The sequence below is a fragment of the Talpa europaea genome (genome assembly GCF_964194135.1).
Source record: "Talpa europaea genome assembly, chromosome: 8".
NCBI lineage: Eukaryota > Metazoa > Chordata > Mammalia > Eulipotyphla > Talpidae > Talpa > Talpa europaea.
This window is the reverse complement of record NC_140075.1, coordinates 39,514,857-39,534,302: the sequence shown is the minus strand read 5'-3', so window position 1 is coordinate 39,534,302 and position 19,446 is coordinate 39,514,857. Positions and strand designations below refer to the sequence as shown.

The 19,446-nt window shown below is 37.4% G+C and overlaps 1 protein-coding gene across 1 annotated transcript in view; it reads left to right on the top strand.

Moving 5' to 3' along the window:
* Window positions 1–174: 174 nt before the first annotated feature.
* SPPL2A (signal peptide peptidase like 2A) overlaps window positions 175–19,446 on the top strand; it is a gene marked incomplete at its 5' end in the record, with an annotated part of 37,710 nt that continues 18,438 nt past the window's right edge. The window contains 6 exons of the mRNA XM_084240535.1: window positions 175–240; window positions 14,239–14,358; window positions 14,622–14,804; window positions 15,274–15,363; window positions 15,848–15,981; window positions 19,217–19,368. Coding sequence (XP_084096661.1) covers window positions 175–240; window positions 14,239–14,358; window positions 14,622–14,804; window positions 15,274–15,363; window positions 15,848–15,981; window positions 19,217–19,368 — 745 coding nt within the window. The remainder of the gene's footprint in view (window positions 241–14,238; window positions 14,359–14,621; window positions 14,805–15,273; window positions 15,364–15,847; window positions 15,982–19,216; window positions 19,369–19,446) is intronic.

The window sequence follows — 19,446 nt, the reverse complement described above, 5'->3', positions numbered from 1 at the left end:
GCCCCGCGCGCGGCTTCCGCGTCCCCGGGCGGGGCCGGAAGGGGAAGTCAGCGCGGCAGCGGCGGCCCCGGTAACAGCAGCGGCCCCGCCGAGCCCCGCCGTCCGCCCCTGTGCCGTGGGCCGCGGGCACGTCGCCGCGGCGGGATCCGACGCCTCCCGCCCCGCCGAGCTGCGATGGGGCCGCGGCGGCCGCCGTCCCTCGGCGCGGCCGCCCTGCTCTGGGGCTTCCTGCTCCCGCTGGTAAGGGGGGGACGCGCGCCTCGGCCTCCCGGGGCGGGGCCGAGCCTGGGGCCCGGAGCGGGGTTCCCCGACCCTTTCCCTCCCCACCCCCCGGCTTCGAGCCCGCCTGTCCTCTGCGGGCGCCAGTGCAGCCTGCGCTCGGGTTTCGCCTTTTTATTATTACTCTGCGCTCCCCTCCCCAACCCTCCCCATTGCGCTCTTTCCTTCCAGCCTCCTTTTCTGTCCCCACCCGTAGCCTCTCCGCCCTCACCCCGTTCCCGGCCCGGCCGTCCCCGCGGAGCCCACCCCAGGCAGCTGTCTGCACACCCCCGAGCTGCACTGGCCTAGTGCTTCTCGGTGGATTTTCGGTATTCAGGGCATTTTTAATTGACATAAGAGTTTTTTCATCAAGACCCTTTTAAACGTTCTTAGCCTATTTTGCCCCGGGAAAAGGTGTGTGGGGGGGAGATGGACAGTGTGTGTAGTGGAGCAAGGACTGCCCTCGAGTTTCCCCGTTCTCTGTGGTTCGTCCTTCGCAGTAGAGCTCATTTGATTCCAATTTGATTCCAATTGATTTCGGTTCCCTGCTTAGTTTAAAAGGGGGGGCGGGTGTTCATTAAATAACAGTAACTAATGTGTTTTCACCAGTTTGTTTCAACAAATACAGAAAACTAATAATGCTTTAAAATTCTACATCAAGCAATTGGAATTTCATAGGTCGGCAGGACGCCACTGTTCTGTTTCAGTTTTTGTTTCTTACAGTTTTCACTTAGGGAGTTTCGGCTTGAAAACTTTTACAAGCTTCATTGTACAGAATGGGTATGGTGTGTACCTAATTTTTTTTTTTTTTACAGCAGAATCACTAACATTCCTGAAGAAGCATATTTTGGTTTCTCTCCAGTTTAAAAGATTACTATTTGTGAATATGTTCAACACAAACGTATCTTTTCTTTCACATTTATGAAGAAAGCAAAATCAAAGCCTAAGATGGTTAGGTGCTTATGCTATATTCATAAATTTACTAGGCAACATTCGGAACATGAATTAAAGAATATCTAAAAATTGCTTGGGATGGGAGAGGGGAATGTAAGATCAAGGAAGTCATAAAGTAGTGCTGTTAGTCCGAATATTTGCGATGCTATTTGCCGCATAATCAGTTCTGTCCAAAAGATAACAACTGTGTGTAAATATACATAGAAATATAACCTAGATACAAAACTTAAGTGTTTTTGCACTAATTTTCATTTGAATCTAAAATGATATTTTAGAATATATCTTTGAATCATATTCCAAGTCCCTTCTCGATGCAGATTAATAACCTAATAAATACTACAGTTGCTTATAAACTCACATTGAAATTCTCATTGAAAGCTCTGAATCTCTCACTAAAATGTAAGCAGAATTCTGATGTAATTACAAAGACTTCACAAACTAAAGATCATCCCTGTCCTAAATTGAACCCTAGCTTGTCTTTCCCACATTCTAGATTTTATTCTTTTTCTATTGCACCTATGCATTTGTTGTATCTTACTGTATTAATTTTTGGTTTTATACTTGTCAATTCCAGGGTTGTTGTGGGGACTTAGTAATATCTTTAACTCTGCAAATACTTAGTGTGCATATGTTATATGCCGGGTATTGTGCTGGTGACTGAATAAACTGACAAGATCTTTTTCAACGATGAGGATCTCTTTCAGTGCCAACTAGTATTGATTTGATTTTCTATTTATCATTTATTTCTCAATGATGTGCCCTCCCTTCAATTTCCTGAAATGGTCTCTTATTACCTTTTTTTTTTTTTTTTTTTTTTTTTTTTGAGAGCTCAAACAAATCTGACATCCTTTTCTTCGGTAAGAGCATGCACTCTTTCTCCTTTCTTCTGCTTACTTACTGGATACCTAGTTACTTCCCCCCCCCCCCATGTTATCTGAAGGTTTTTGGTTTTATTTTGCAGTTTTCTCCCTAAATCCTAGTTTAATGGTTTTTTTTAATTAATTAATTTATTTATTTATACAAGCACTGGGTATAGTCAGAAGTGCGGGAGGGTGAGAGCAATCACCAGAGCCAGAGCGGGGAGCAGAACATGCAGAACGACGAAGTACACTGCTGAGGGGAGCAGCAGGCAGCAGGAGAGGTCTGTGCGCCATGTGGGACCCTCTCCCGAGGCTGGGATTGAGCCAGCCCTACAGAGGTTGCAGGCAGCTTCACAACCCAGCGCTCAATGGCTGCACCACTGGGGAGGCCCAATCCTAGTTTAATCTTTTCCCCTAATCTACAGCTCTCAGTGGCCTCTCTGAGTTGAGTTGAATTAATGATGCCAGTTTCATCATTTCATTTCTTCTTTCTACAATCTTGAACCTAGCACTGCGGGGCCTCTTTTGCCTTAGTAACGTAAGAGTAGTGCCAACATCCTCATCTGAAAGCAGCATGTAATCTCTGCAGACCTCATGGCAACATCCTTGTAAAAGAGACAGAAGATTTAGCATTGGAAAGGCCCTTCAATATCATGTAGCTCCCACCTCATCCTGTCCTCTTTCCATGACAGTGACTTCACTGTATTTTGAATCAAGCTGTAGAACATCTTGCTGTTTTAATGATTTCTAAACCCATTAGACACTATGCCTAGAAATAAAAAGCATGATGGCATCCTACCCCAACCCAACCCCCAATTGTTAGACTTTTATTTTGTAGTGTTCCTTGGATCCAGTCACAGGGTTCAGCTTCAAAGAGAATGAGTGAAGTTTAGCCTGAATCTGTTTTCTAGAATTGCTTTAAAGCTCTCTGAAGAATCCTGAGTCTCTCTCATTTTTTCTCGTATTGTTGAAAAAAATTAAGTAGATGAGGTTATCCTGATGGAACATTCATGATTGGTGCACTTTCTTCCTACCATAAAAGGACACAGGGAGAAGGCAGAAATCCACAGCTAGAAAGAGTGGTCATACCAGAAACCCACCAGGCTAGCACCTTTATCTTGAATTTGAGAAAATAAATTTCTGTTGTTTAAGTCACCCAGTCAGTGGTATTTTCTTATGGCAGTCTGAGCTAAAGCATATTGCTTTTGTCACATTCCTCCTCTAACTTCTGGCTTCTTCCATTTTTTCTTTTACCTTCTTACCTCTGAACAGTCTCTGTGAATTTTGCATGCTATCCTTCCCAAATACAACACATACACATACATCTCCTTTGAAACTCAGCATAATCCTGAGGATGATCTTAAATCAGCTCCGATTTGTTCATTTTTATTACTTCCCTGGGCTTGTAGGTATTTGAGTTTGCGGATTCTAGTGTAAATGACAAATTCTGTGATCATTGAGATATATCATTGAGTATGAGATTACCTAGGGAAAACCAAGAAGAAGATCAGATCTAAGTAACAAGCAGAATTTTAGCCCCATGAAGGAAAAAACCCTATCTGAATCATTCTGGCTCCTCAACACCTCATAGGCTGCAGAGTACTGAATGAATGATTATTTACTCTCCTCACTGCCTCCTAGCATCTCTTACTATGTACAGTACATGTTCCCAAATTCTCCCAAGTACAAGGAGTGATTCCACTGTACTCTTCGCATTGCCCTCAGACTCCTGATTCTTATACAGTCTCGTTAGATATCTTAGCTACCACTAATTGAGTTCGATTACACTTAATATCCAGATCTATGCATCACTTTCATAAACCTTGAATAAATTGGAAGTAGGAGCAGACATAAAATAGTCTTCATTACCTAAGTTATTAGGGAGGAAAGAGGCATAGAAAATATATACAGTAAGTGATCACAAAGGTATTTAGGACTAGCTTTGGAATGTGTGTCACTTGGAACCCCCGCCCCCTGCTCCCTGCAACTCTGCCTTTCCCATAGAGGCCTCTTTCAGTGTAGTTCTATTGACTGAGAACTCAATCTCTGTAAAGAGAAAGATGTTTGTAAAGAAAGGGATACCTCCTACATTGCTATGATGTCTGTAAGGGTAACATATAGACTATAGCATTAACCATAAACACTGCACTTTATATTTCTGATTTTGGAATGTGGATATTGAAAATATTAATAATTCTCATTATAATTACTGTTAATTAACTGTATTTGTCCCCCAAAACCCAGTCCTCATATCTGGTTTCTAAAAATAGAGGATGGCCTCCCAGGTGGCGCAGGGGTTAGGGACAGTGCTGTCAAGCTATTGCCAGCCACTGCATCCAATCACTGCAGCACAAGTTCAATTCCCGCCCCCACACACCCTGGCCTGGCAGCTGGGAGCAACCCACATGGTGCAACAGACCTCTCCTGCCTTGCCCGCTGCTCCTCTCAGCAGTGTATTTCAGTACACCTGCCTGTTCTGCTCCCCACTCTCTCTGGTGAATCCTCTCACCACCTGCACCTCTGGTGTTTACCCCCTGCTCCTCTGGCGTACACCCCAGTTCTTATATGAATATATAAATCTTTAAAAAAATAAAATAAAAATAGAGGAATAGTTTGACTTATAGATTTTATGAAGAAAGATCCAGGGGGGTTATACATTGCCCTTTGAAACTGAGGGATTAAGTTTATCTAATAGGTAACAGCAGAAATAAAATGAACCAGTTTTAATTGACAGACTGTTGAGGTGGGTGGGGAGGCTGGGACCTTATGCACATACTGAAGAGTTTTGTGTTTTTTTTTAAGATTTATTTATTTATTTAGACAAGTACTGGGTACAGTCAGAAGCGCGGGAGGGTGAGAGAATTCACCAGAGCGGGGAGTAGAGCAGGCAGAAGGACCGAAGTACACTGCTGAGGGGAGCAGCAGGCGGCAGGAGAGGTCTGCACGCCATGTGGGACCCTCCTCCAGTGGCTGGGGGGCAGCAGGGGATCGAACCAGCGCTGCAGAAGCTGCGGGCAGCCTCACAACCCAGCGCTCAACCTCTCTGCCACCCGGGAGGCCCCATACTGAAGAGTTCTGAAAGAACTGGGGGATGAAATTGGGAAACTTCTTGCCAAACCGTAACATTGTCTGTGCCTGCAGACTGCAAGTACAATGTGCTTCTCATCTCTTGAGAAAACTTCTAAGAGGACTTCAGTGATCTCTAGAAGACTGATAAATTTCACTGCTATTTATGATGAAGTGCGTAACCTCATACTCTTGTGGACCAACATGAGAGCATTACCTGGAAGTTTGTTAGACATGCAGAATCATAGGGCCTGTCTAAGATCTGCTGGATCAATTTGCAGTTTAATAAGAACATTAAAGTTTGAGAAGCACTGATTTATAATAAGCAGTAAGGAATTGCTGCACAGACATTGAGCATAACCTCCAGGAAAAAAGAATCATGCTTGACTAATCTATTACTTTTTAAGGGAATTAAATATATACATGGGTAAAAGTTAACATTGCATTATTAAGAGCTTAGTCTTGGTTAGGTGAAATGGGCCAAGATACAGAGTCCTGGCAGACTCAAGATATGGAATGGATATGGGATAGGGAGTGGGTTTGTATGTTAGATAGATTTTTAGCTAAAGAATTGTTATTTTCAAAAAGAATATGTGAAGGCTTAAATAGATCCAATGCTGAAAAATACTTTTTGAAGCAAATGAAGGGTAGAAGACAAATCAAACCTGTTAACCGAGGTCAAAGAAGAATCTTTGAACTGTGCTATTAGCTTGGATAGCAGTAGAACAGGCCTGTTACCAGTGGGTTAATATTTGGTCTGTGAGTCAGCATCTGAAGGCTATTGGGACATAGGTCAGGAATTTAATTGCTCATGGTTGGAAACACCAAGAGTTTGGAGTGTAAAGCATGAATATAGCCCCAAGAGACAGGGACATGAAGGTCAGTGCAAGACTGATTCAGTATAAGAATGCTGATGAGTTTGTCTCTGTCTGACCCTTTGTTTGGTTTTTTATATTCTACATAGAAGTGACAGCATCCAGTATTCCTTCAGACTTACTTCACCTGCCATTAACCCCTCCAGTTCCATCCATAGTCCCTTGTGTATATATATCATCTTGGTCCACTCATGTTTTTGTGCACTAGGTTATTTCCATATCTTGGCTACTGTAAATGGTGCTGCTGTAAACAAGGGGTGCGGGTTTTCTTTCAAATTAGTATTCTTGTATTTGGGGGGTAGATACCTAGGAATGGAATTACTGGGTAATATGGCAGATCCATTTTTAGTCTTTTGAGAAACTGCCACATTGCTCTCCATAGGGGCTAGATCAGTCTACATTCCCACCAACAGTGTAAGAGGGTTCCTTTCTCTCCACGCCTTTGCCAGTACTTGTTTCTGATCTTTTTGATAAATGGGCCATTCTCACTGTGTGAGGTGATATCTCACTGTGGTTTTAATTTGCATTTCCCTAATGATAAGTGATGATAAACGTTTTTTCATATGCCTGTTGGCCATTGGTATGTCTTCTATGGAGAAGTGCCTAGTGAGGCCCCCCCCACCCCCGCCCGCCCATTCTTTAATTGGGTTGTTGGTTTTCTTTTTGTTGAGTTGTGTGAGTTCTTTGTAGATCTTTGCTGTCAGTCCCTTTGTCAGATGTATGGTGTGCAAATATTTTCTCCCTTTCAGTGGGTGTCTCTTCATTTTAGTTATAGTTTCTTTGCTGTGCAGAAGCTTTTTAGTTTGATGTAGTCCCAATTATTTAATTTTGTTTTCCTTGCTGCTGGGGATGAATGCACAGATATCTCTGATGCTTATGTCATGGAGTATTTTGTCTGTGTTTTCTTGAACTTTATGGCTTCAAACCAGTCTTTGAAAGCTGACTACAGATCTGCAGCTTTCAGAGAAGGGCGGGGGGGATGCAAAGGTGGGGAGCACAATGGACTTTGGTGGAAGACTATGGGTGCTTCAGTGGTGGGGGTGCCACAGTGACTACATCTGAGGGGGGAAATCCTATAGTGTCAAAACACTACCAAGGATGTAAGACAGTGGTACTTCAATTAAAAAAATAAACCATGTACGGTGTCGTACATCAACATTACCTCAGTAAACAATATAAAAACAAAACAAAGAATGCTGATGAAATAAATCTCCTTACATATGCCCTTCTAAGTTATCATTGGTCTGGGAAAATGGAGAAATAGTGCATTTGCAAGGATTTGAGTACAGCCTCTCCCATCAGACTTTTGGTAATCTTGACACTTGCCATACAGGAAGTTATTCAGAAAAAAATGGTTAAACTAATAGGCAACTGCAACATTAAGATAAACAAACATCATTCTTTGGTATGAAATAAGATTGAAGTCAAGTGATCTGAATAAAATTAACTAGGATTTTTTCCCCAAAAAAGCATCCCATGAAATTATATGTGAAGTAAATTTGAGTCAGAGAAAAAGGAAGTACTGCTTCATACTGTGAGCTAGTAAATTTGCTTCCCTTGCACGTGAGGGTCAAGTAAGATGCAGACTATAAAGGCACTGTTGTAACACTGATTTGATGCCATGGAAGACCCTTGTTTCCAAGACTAGTGCTAGAGCAGTTGTCATAGGGAAAGGAATTCTATGAATCTCTAGAATCCTATAATTGGGAACATTTGGAAAAGATAAGGAAAGGACTTAGAATTTGGAATATTTGGAAATTAGAACTGAGTGGATGTAAGAAATTTGAGAGGTGGTAGTACACACAAGCCAGTATTGTGAAGAGAGGGAGTTAACAGCTAATGTAAGGATATATATGACCAGTATTAAAACTGTAGGGTTATCAAGCTAGATGCTAAGAGATGTTTGGGGAGTTTAGCTGCATAAAGGAACTTGAAGCAACAACAGCATTGAAAAACTATTTGTCTGGGTTTTGGCAAGCTCAGTTCTACTCCTGGTCCCTGAGAGCATATCATTTTTACCTTTTTGGATCTGTCCGAACAGATCCAAAAATCAGGGGACTCGATTATATTTTCTCTAAATCTGACCTTTTTAGGCTCTTGATACTAAGATTTTTGCTAAAAGTATTTTCATTCCTAACTGAAAATATAAACAATTTTTTTTCTTACATCGTGGTTCATCTTTCTATAGTTATTGTTCCCCTTAGTTGTGGGCCTCCCACCAGTACCCCCCCCCCTCCCAAACAACCATCAGGCTCACCTTTGTCTCCCTCCTCCACTCAATTACCCCCACTCCTCCCCTGCTGCAAGATGTAGACTGCTGGTCGGCCCATGGGGCTTGCCTTTTTCCTAGAACCTTTTCCTTTTCCTGGGTGAAGACCTGGGCTGCTAGAACGCAGCAGACCTGGCTGCTCAGAGCCCCAGGAGCAACTGTGAGATAGGTACAAGGCGGAGCCATCAGGAACTTCCTGTAGGGCACAGGCATATGGAATTAAGCAAATATTCTTTAAAGGTTGCATAAAGTAGGGCCTCCCTAGTGGCGCAGGGGTTAAAGTCTCAGCGTTATCAAGCTTTTGCCAGCCACTGCAGCATGAGTTCAATCCCCAGACAGGGAGCTAACCCACCTCTCCTATATTCCACTGTGTGTGTGTGTGTGTGTGTGTGTGTGTGTGTGTAGCCTTGCTTCTCAGAGTATGCTCCATTAGCAACACCTGTGAACTTATTAGAAATGCAGAATCTCATACTCCTCCCAGACTACTGAATCAATCTGCATTCTAATGGGATCACCAAGTCCTTTATATTGCATGTTATTTCATTTTGAGAAGCCAGCTCCTATAGCAGTGATCATCAAACTTTTTTTTTATAAAGTTTTTTTTTTTTAAAGATTTATTTATTTTATGCATACAAGGGCAGGGGTACAGGCCAGAGGCGCAGGAGTGTGAGAGAATTCACCAGAGACAGAGCAGGGAGCAGAACAGGCAGAAGGACCGAAATACACTGCTGAGGGGAGCAGCGGGCAGGACAGGAGAGGTCTGCTGTGCCATGTGGGAATCTCCCTGGCCGGCTGGACATCGAACCGGCGCTGCAGAGGCTGTGGCCAGCTTTACAGTGCAGCGCTCAACCCGCTGGGCCAACGGGAAGGCCCGGTCCTCAGACTTTTAACAGGCATCAGAATCTCCAAAAGGGCTTGTTAAAAATAAACTGCCCCAAGTTTCTGATTCTATAGGTTTGGAATAGAGCCCAAGAATTTGCATTTCTAACATCTTAAGAACTGCTAAAACTCTCTTTGGCTGGCATCTAGTGCACCCTGGTTTCTCCAAAGCTGATGCTATCTCCTAAGCTGATGACATCTGGCCATGTGCAGGCCAATAAATTTTCTTCTCCTCTCTCTGCTCTCTTTTCTCACTCCATATATAAATGCTTTTAAATCCTTTTTCTTATTTTTCTTTGTATCTGCTTTTGGATGTTATCCTGTATTCTTAAGCATGCAGGTATGGCTTATAAAACTTGGGTATCCCCTTTATCCCCAGGATGTGCCCCATAACAACTTGAACCTACACACTGTTTTCTGTACCACACAGTTGCTCATTTTAGTCTTGGCTCTATGTTTAACTAACTCTTTAACTTTAGGTAAGTTATTGTTAAAAAAGAAACAACCAAATGGAGTCACTTGTGCTAAGCCCTATGCCAGCAATCCAATATTAAATAGCTGTCTTAGTGCAGTGTCAACATCTCCCAGAAATGTCACCTTTAGCTGGCAAGCTGTAATATCCTGGGCAGCACTAATGAGGTAATCTGCCTGATAGACCCCATCCACCTCCCATAGGAAGGTTATCTTGCATGAAACAATACGTTCATCCTTTTCTTCTACCTGCTTTCTGTCTGGAAAACCTTCCAGTTTGTACAGCTCTCCAGAGTTCCTTTATACTAGTTACATGGGATGCAGAGGGATTTATGAAACAGTTTAAGAAAGCCAATTACATCTTTAAAAATAAAAAAAAGAACTACTAAAGCTTTTACTAAGAACTCTGACTTTAATCACATTTTGTTTGTAGTTATCTGTTTTAAGTTTGTCTTTAATCTTCCCAGTAAAACTAATTTCTTGTTTAGTGTTTCTTGGGGGTGAGGGTGGTGGCAGATTTATTAAGGTAAGATTCACATACTACAAAATTCACCAATTTAAAGTGTACAGTTTAATGGTTTTTAGTATATTCACAGATTATATGCAACCATGATCATTGAATTTTCAGTAGCTTAAAAAGAAACCCAGTAGGCAAACACAGGATTTTTAGGATAGGGAAATATTCTGTCTGATACTGTAATAATGGTGGAGATGTATCATTATACATGTTTCTAAACCAGTATTGAACCCTACATGGAAAGTATAGACTGAATGGTGATAATATATCAATGTAGGTTCATGGATAGAAATAAGTGGGGGTAGGCTGTACATGTGTATGGTAAGGGTGTATGTGTGAACAGAATGCTTATGTACTTCCTGCTCAGTTCTTCTGTGACCCTAAAGCTGATCTAAAAAATTAAGTCTATAAAAAAAAGCCATTATCCTTTAGCTCACCATCTAGCCTCACATCCTACCTAACACTAATCATCCTACATTTCTTCTGCATTATACAAGTACTTTGCAAGGTACTAGATATATTACTAAAAATAAAAGTTACCATTTATTAAGAGCTTAATATGTGCAAACATTTACATCATCTAACTTAATCTTTATGATTAACTCTGAGTTGCATTGATTGTCATCTCAAAGCTGAGGATATTGAAGCTTAAGACCCTTTAAATGGCTTCGATGACGTAGCCAGTAAAATGGTGAAACTGCTGTCCCATCTCAGGGCTCTAAATCCAATAATCATGGTATCAACAGGATAGGTGAAGGCATACACTCTCTCTATGGTTGAAGGCATACAATCTCTTGGAAATTTCACCAAGATATTTTCAAATATAGTAGAAATGCTTAGTTTTTTTAGGTGTTTTCCTTGAAAGCTAAAAGATATTCACTTTCTCAGAAAATTTGTTGTCTTCCACATTCAGTATTTAGTCTACAATTACATGTGGGTATACTTTCCTCTTTTTTTACTAATTGCTATAATTTGTATTTTACCTTAGTAATTTCCATATCAATGAGTTTAACTTTTATCAGTGTACTTTCTGCAACTGTAGGGAAGATAATCACTTTATAGCAAAAAACTTACTAATATTTGGATATCTTTGTATTCCTTGAACATTTAAGCTTTTTAAAAATCTTAGTTTCTATAACTGTAAAAGTTATACTGAATGTTACACAATTGTATAAAAGGAGGTAGCTCCTAGTGTATCAATATGGAAAATCTAATACATAAAATTTACATTTCAGAAAATTTACAGAGCATTATATATAATATAATTCCATGTGTATAAGTCTGTTTGTCTGTCTATCTAGTCATAGTGCCTGGAAAGATTTTTTTTTTAAGAAAAATCCTGAGTGTGACTATAAGAATCAGGATGACAGCAGAGGGATTTTATATGTACTTTTCTGTTTTGTTTTAATGATTTTTCTTTTTTTAGTTTTTCAGTATTTTCATAGTCTCACCTTTGCCTTTGTTTTCCTCTCCTCTGTTGCCTCGTGTGTCTCTCCCCATCTATTTTCAAACTTACATTAATACAAAGAATCTTGAGGGGATTCATTATTTTTATAAAAATAGAGTTGTATTATAAATATCTCTCTGGAACTTGGCTTTTCTCACTATGGACATCTTTTCTACAGGTAGATCTAATTCTTCTTAATAGTTGTATACTGTTGCATATTATAATATAATGGACTCCTTGTTGATAGAATTTAAAAAAAATTTTATATGGCAGTGAATATCCTTATATATTTATCTTTGCACTTCTTTTTGTGTAATACTTCTTAGGGCATGGATCAGAGAATTCAATATTAACATTTTTATTGACACTGCCTTTTGTCTATTTTAAGGGTTATACCATTTCAGCAGTAGTGTGTACAGTTAGAACCCAGATCCTGTTCTAAATACCATTTCTCTCTAAAAGGAGCTTAGTAGAAAGACAGGTTCCAAATCTGTGGCAGAAAAAGGATAAAATCAACCTGGAACTTTTGTTCGAAAAAAAAAACAAACAAGGAAGTCCTCAATGACTAGTGTGGTCTTGCCGAAAGGATAAAAAGAGCAAGCTGGAAGATACTCTACTGACAAAAGCTGGACTATTTGAACATCTAACAAATAAGTGTAATTATACTACATTGAATTAAAAAAAAAAAATCAATGACTCTCTAGTGATATTAAATAGAAGGTGGTAAAGGGAGAGAGTAATGCCCTTTAAAAAAAAAAAAAAGGACTAATAGTAGCTAATAAATGTAGAAGGAATGACAGTATTAAAAACATTCACTATGGTGACGAGAGAACTATGGTGACTACAACTGAGGGAAGAAATCAAATACTATCCAAAAATTAACAATGATGTAAGAAAATAAATATAAAAAACCCCACCATTTTGTAATCTGCAGTGTAATATCTAAAATTAAAATCACAGGAGGATCATTATGGAAACTAAAACTCAAGGCAAGAGGTTTTTGTGTGTTCCACATGGTGAAAAGATGTTTATCAATCAAAAGAAAAAATATATGACTTTAAACTGGAGAAATTCTGTGATTACTACTTAAGACAGATAATCAGAGTCAGTATCACTATTGGTGGGCCATCCTTATATACACTATTTTATTGAATACAACAAGAATTACCCATTTCACTTATGAAGCATTCTTTTAAAAAATGTTTAACCTAAACCTAGTTAACCCTAATGATTATCTGCAGGATTCCTCCCTGTAGTTGGAATTGTACATGATTCTATTGTAGAACTTTTAGTATGTTATGTTAGTAACTTCCCTGAGACTCAGACCCTTCATCTGTAAAACAGTGACTTTGAATCAAATGAATGTATGAAAGTAAATTCAGTATACTTTAAGTCCATATAGATTGTTTATAAAAACATAAACATAGTTGTGTATTAAGAAGTTAACATACTAGTTTACCTTTATTGTCAGAATCTGTTCGTGGCCACCATTTATAGAGTTGAATGAAAACTAAATTTCTTTCTTGTATAAATAATTTTCCTTATCTAATTATTCTTTATAATTGTATGATATTTTATGAATTTTCTGCACTTGCTTAGATCTTTATGCTAATGAAACCCAGAGTATGCCAGAAATCTCTCTGATCCCAGATATTCAAGGGACATTTTAGATAGGAAAGCATGGATTAGAGCATTTCTGTACTCAATAGAAATTTATATTGATTTGTGTGAAATATCAATTTTACAGATCAAAAATGATCAATAGCAATTTCATGTCACTCAACCTATGCTTTGTATTAGAGACTAATATATCATCTTTATTTGCCAAATAATCTGTTTACTCTCATGTTTTAGAGAAATATTTGCTCATAGGAGGAGAGAAAAAAGATTTGTATTGATCCAAGTTTGAAGGGAATTGTGATGTGAAGTGGTCTTCTAATTATTTTAGGATATTTCTTCATTTCATACTCTGCACTCCCATCTTTCATCCCTGTGTACAGTAGTTATTTTTCTCAATCAGTTGTCTTTCGTCTCTCTTTTCTTTCCAGGTGGTGGAAAATGAGGCAAAAGGAAAGAGCATTTTTCTAACTTTCCGTCTCATTTTAAATCTTGATTCATCTTTTTGAATAAGGAATTGCAGAGTCTTAAAAACTTTGAATTCCAGTTTGTCTGGTTCTCCGCCAAAGATGGCACTTAGAAATAATAATGTGCCATCTCCCCCCATCCCCCAATATTTGTTGAATATAGAATGTTAAGACAGGTTGAGGGATTTCAAGAGCATTTTCTTTTATAAAACATAAACAATGAATTAACAAATAAGAGATCTAGGAAGGAAAGTTTCAGGCAATGAAAGCAGTGTTGAAGTTTTCACATTATAGTAAGAATCCTCCCTGGCATATAGCTCTTATAACAAGGTCTAAGTTGTGTTTCTGCAAGAAAGTGAGTTATCTTCCTTAAAAAAAATGGGTTCTGTGCAAAAGTATATCTTTTCAGTATTTCCTCAAACACTTATAAATAAATTCATTGAAGACTTTCCTTCTTAGAAAATGTGGTCAAACCTGTATACAAATAGCTTTATTAAAATCCTTAGTTGTTAGCAAGGTAAATTATTGCCAGTGTAAAAATTATTGTTCGTGTCCTAGACAGCTGCTCAGGAAGCAATCCTGCATGCATCTGGAAGTGGCACACCTCTCCTATCTAAGGACTACTGCATGCTATATAACTCCAATTGGACAGCTCTTCCAAGTACCCTAGAAAATGCAGTAAGTAAATCTATTTATTTGTAAACATGAAAATATTGAAAGGTGAAAATAAGTGCTTGATATGTTTTAGTTGTGAACTACTTGTAATATATGATGATTAATAAATTTATTGCTTTTACGTAAATATTTTTGTCTCTGAGGAAAAAAAGCTAGAGAATTTTAAAATACTTAAGTCTGAATGTCAAAAAATTTCTGATAGTTTGTCACTGAATTAGTTTAGGGCAAAATATATTTATCATGTTAAAGACATTTCTTCTTTTCAGACTTCTGTAAGTTTGATGAATCTGACTACTACACCCCTGTGCAAAATTTCTGATGTTCCTCCCGATGGATTAAAGAACACAGCAGTTGTGGTACAGTGGGGAACCTGCCATTTTCTTGAAAAAGCCAGAATTGCACAAAAAGCTGGTGCTGAAGCATTGTTGGTTGCCAACAACAGTGTCCTAGTAAGTTATAAACCTAGAATAACTTTTGAGCTCATGATATTACATTTCACATGAATTGAACTGTCTCCTGAGTTTTGAATAATCTGATAGTAGGATTCTTTTTTAATAAACACTCTAAATATAATAGGCATTTAACTGGGACTGGACAATTTTCTGGTTTTGCTTATGTTCCTAAAGTGGACAGGATTTTATTAGTGTGCACATGTGTGTTAAATAAATACAAATACAACAAATGATGTATGTGTATATCACAGACCATATTTATATACCTATATGTATATCTTTATGCTAAAAGGATTCCATCCAGTGTGAGGACTCTTAACTATAATATTGAGAAAAAATACTTTAAACTTTGTTTTATAGCTTTAAAAAGATGTAATATTCTATTTAATGGAATAATTTAGATTTTATCCTATAAATACACTCATTCATACATTTTCATAATATGTTTTTTTTTTTTTTCTTTTAGTTTCTTCCCTCTGGGAACAAATCTGAATTTCAGGATGTGAAAATACTGATTGCATTTATATTCCACAAAGACTTTAATGATATGGAGCAGGTAAATTAGTGATTACATAAGACAAGTTTATAAATAGTACAAAACTCAATATTTTTAAACACTGATATTTAAATTATTACATATGGTGTATTTAATAATTAGTAGAGCATGTTTATTTGCCATAAAGGTAAATCAGGTCTTTATTTGAGAAGTATTCACCTCTCATTTAGCACAAGGTATTTCAGAGCCACGATTTTAGAAAGGATATTTATTTGTTCTGATTTCTTTAAAAATCATTTATTTTATCTTTAAATCCCTAAACAAAATATGACTGTGGTTTGCAAACTGTTCTTTCATGATTTAATAAACCAAAGCATTGGCTCATAATTTTGACAAGAGACTATATCAGGCTGTCAAAAATAGTTCTAGTTGTCTTGATTCTGATATGTAGTGTCCATTTCAAAGTGAAATCAGAATGTTGTTGCTGTACACTGTAATAGAGAGAAAACTAATTCTGGTGTTTCACTATTCTTTTGCCTTTCAGACTCTTGGAAATAATGTTACTGTGAAAATGTATTCTCCATCAAAGCCAAACTTTGACTATACCATGGTGGTTATTTTTTTAATTGCCGTGTCCACTGTGGCACTAGGCGGATATTGGAGTGGACTAATTGAATTGTAAGTTTAAGTTAAACTTCAGAGTTTTTCTGCTAAATGCTTTAAAATTCTTGTTTAATAATCATTTTAATCATATAACAACATTTAAATTCTACCTTCAGGAATATAAGGCAAATAGGATCAGTGCCAGTTTATTCTCATGAAGATCATTTAACATTTCACTGAGAAGGGGTCAGGGGCTCCTGTAATTCTCCTGCTTACAGGGAACATTGAAGTTTCATCAAAGACTCTTCTAAATTAAAATTATATCTCTCAGGAGCCTCCCTGGTGGCACAGGGGTTGAAGTCTCAGCATATCAAGCTATTATTGCCAGGCTCTGCAGCATGAGTTCAATCCCCAGGAAGTTAACCCACATAGCACAGCAGATTTTTCCTGTCTCGCCTGCTCCCCTCAGTAGTGTATTTTAGTAGATCCGCTGTTCTGCTCCCCACTCTGTCTCTGGTGAGTACTCTCACCCCCTGTACCTTTGGCTTACACCCCAGTTCTTGTATGCATAACTCAATAAAGTAAATCTTTTTAAAAAAAAGAAAGAGAGAGATATTAGGATTTAACAGTGTAGGGTCCTGGAGTATTGAGCTTTAAGTATTTTATATATTTGGAAAATATGTTTTAACATATGTCAGTCCACATGCTTTCTTTCATATGAACAAATATTGCTTTTTCTTCATTATTAATGTTTCTAAAACATCATATCTAAGAAAAATCTCCAAGATCATTTTCTAGATTATTTGGTGAAATTTTATAATAATTTCCCTAAAGTTACTAATTCATTGAAAATGTTTCCCCAATTAATAGACTCTCACTGTGCTTCCATTACCAGAAGCACTTTCTACAGTAGTGCTTCTTAAACTGTAATATACATACAAAGTGTCTGGATATTTCATTAAAATTAAAATTCATATTTAGTAGATTTGGCATGGGGGCTAGAAATTTGAATTTTTAAAAATCTACCAAGTGATTTTGCTGGTTTGTGGATTACATTTTGAGTTAGCGAAACAAACTTCATGTACATGTCAGGGCTGGCTCTTCTTCAAGAAAGTTGAAGATGGGAGAGTAATATATACTAGCATTTTTATTCGTAAAACATGATGATGGACAGAAAAAAAGAATTTGTTGCCTTCAATAGAAGGTTGGGAGAGGAAAGGTCCTTTAAAGATAGAAAGTACTAAGTGTATGTGGGTGCGAGATAGTGGTAATAGAAACTTAGAGAAATGAATCACTGATAAAAAGGAAAAAAACATAAAAAAGAATTATTAAGAACATGAGTATCATGACAATATGGGTGAACTTTGGACTTTGAAAGCATTATGCTAAGTAAAATGAGTCAGAGAGAGAAAGACAAATACCATATGATCCCACTGATATTTGGAATGTAAAAAAAAATTAAACCGAACTCAGAGATACAAACAGCAGATACTGGTTCTAGTTAGATGTGGGGGTGGTAGGGTGGACAAAATGGGTGAAGGTGGCCTATTGTAAAATAGGCCTGGGATATAATGTACAGCATGGTGACTATAGTTAAAAATACTGTTTTACATATTTGAAAGTTGCTTAAGAGATTAGCTCTTTAAAATGCTCATTATAAGAAAAAAATATGTAACTATGATAATGCAATGTTATTAACTAGACTTATTGTAGTGATCATTTTGCAGTATGTACAAATATTAAATTGTGTTGTACACCTGAAATTAATGTTGTATGTGAATTATATCATAATTAAATTTTCTTAAAAGATTACCATTTAGCAAGTACAGAGAGTTAGTTTGAAAGAAAAGGGGAAAGAGAGTAAGGCTTAGGAAGGGGAAAATTTCCCACAACATGCCCTCATATTCTTTTGAATTACCCTGCCAAATGAAAGATGTACCTTATGCAAAAGGGAAAGATGCCTTGGTTCCATATAAAGACCTTTTAGTAGAGAGATAAAGTCTTATTACAAAGAGATAACTGGTCTTCAGGTTTCGAAGTCCCAGGCTGGCATGAAAGAAAGCTTAGCTTCCAATTGTATATGTCTCAAACTGATTTCAGTACAATTATTTAAAAAGGTGAATTGTAATCTTTAATTGTGGTACAACTTTAGTATCTTTTCCCTTCAAGATATTTTGTAGTGCTCTTTAGCACACTGAATATGAATATATTCATTTGTAATTATTATGGCTTATTGTGTGTAATGATAAAAATGTCTTTAAATATATATTTTTAATGATAAAAAAATGTTTGGCACATTTTCCCATTCAGGTTCCATTTCATTGAAACCTGTGTTAATACCCTATGATCAAACTTTATCACCTCACTGGAGTGCTGTTGTGTCTCTTCAGACTCTCTCCCTGCTTTTTGCTCAGGCAGCCTCCCTAGAGTCAGATGCTTAACATGGTGATCATCCTAATCAACAGTTTTCTAATAAGAAAATGGCATGTTGGTAAATAAGCAGCTTGGCAAAAGTGCAATTTTATAGAAATGCAAACTTCTTTAAACCTAAAGTTTGTATTGAGCCCAAATTTGATAGGAAGGGTCAAGATATATGCAAGGGGGTAAGTTTAATAGACCAGAGTTGAAGGGACTAAAGCTGGAAAAGTATATGGTGGGTTTCATGTAAGGGAAGTAACAATGAGTGACAGAACAGAAATTGCTCAAGAAACTTTTAACTCTTTCATCTTTAACTTCTGTCCACTATTTATTAGCTCTGTGACCTAGCAAGATTATTGGGAGAATTAGAAACAAACTTTTGTTATCTTAAATTGAGATAGGACAAAGTTTTGTCTTAAACTTCTTTTGAATCCTTCATAATATATTGATGAGCGTCAAATAGTAATTTCTGAGTTGATTGATAAAAGAATTGTGTTTACATTTAAAAGAAGCTAATTTTAGAAGTGTTTTACTGTGTGTAAATAGATCATATAAAGTGTATAAAAAGTGTATAATTTGAAATATATTATTTCAATGTAGTTTCCAAATTACATAATACAGATATCTATAGACATTGTTTATATAATAAAGTTCAGTAATTCTGCCAGGAAAAAATACTATTTCAAAATAAGTGGTTTATAACATGTCATCTCTGGAGAGAATAGGGAATTTTTATGTTCTAAATTAAATATTTATTTTGGTGTGCAAGGTTTTTTTTTTTTAAAGTATATTTCTTTGTACTCAAATTTAAGTTGTGTTAAAGTAGAGGTAGACTTTAAAAATAACTGCACTTGGCAGAGATGTGCTGACATTCCTTTGCATGTTTATGCAGGGAAAACATGAAGGCATTGACACATGCTGAAGAGGGAGAAATGAGAAGAAAGAAGGAAGAATATTTAACCTTTACTCCTTTAACAGTTGTAATGTTTGTGGTCATCTGCTGTGTTATGATGGTCTTACTTTATTTCTTCTACAAATGGTTGGGTAAGAAGTCATATTTTATATTTGTAGCTTTAAGCATACTATCTTCATTTATTTTGCCAGATTTATCTTTTCATTTAA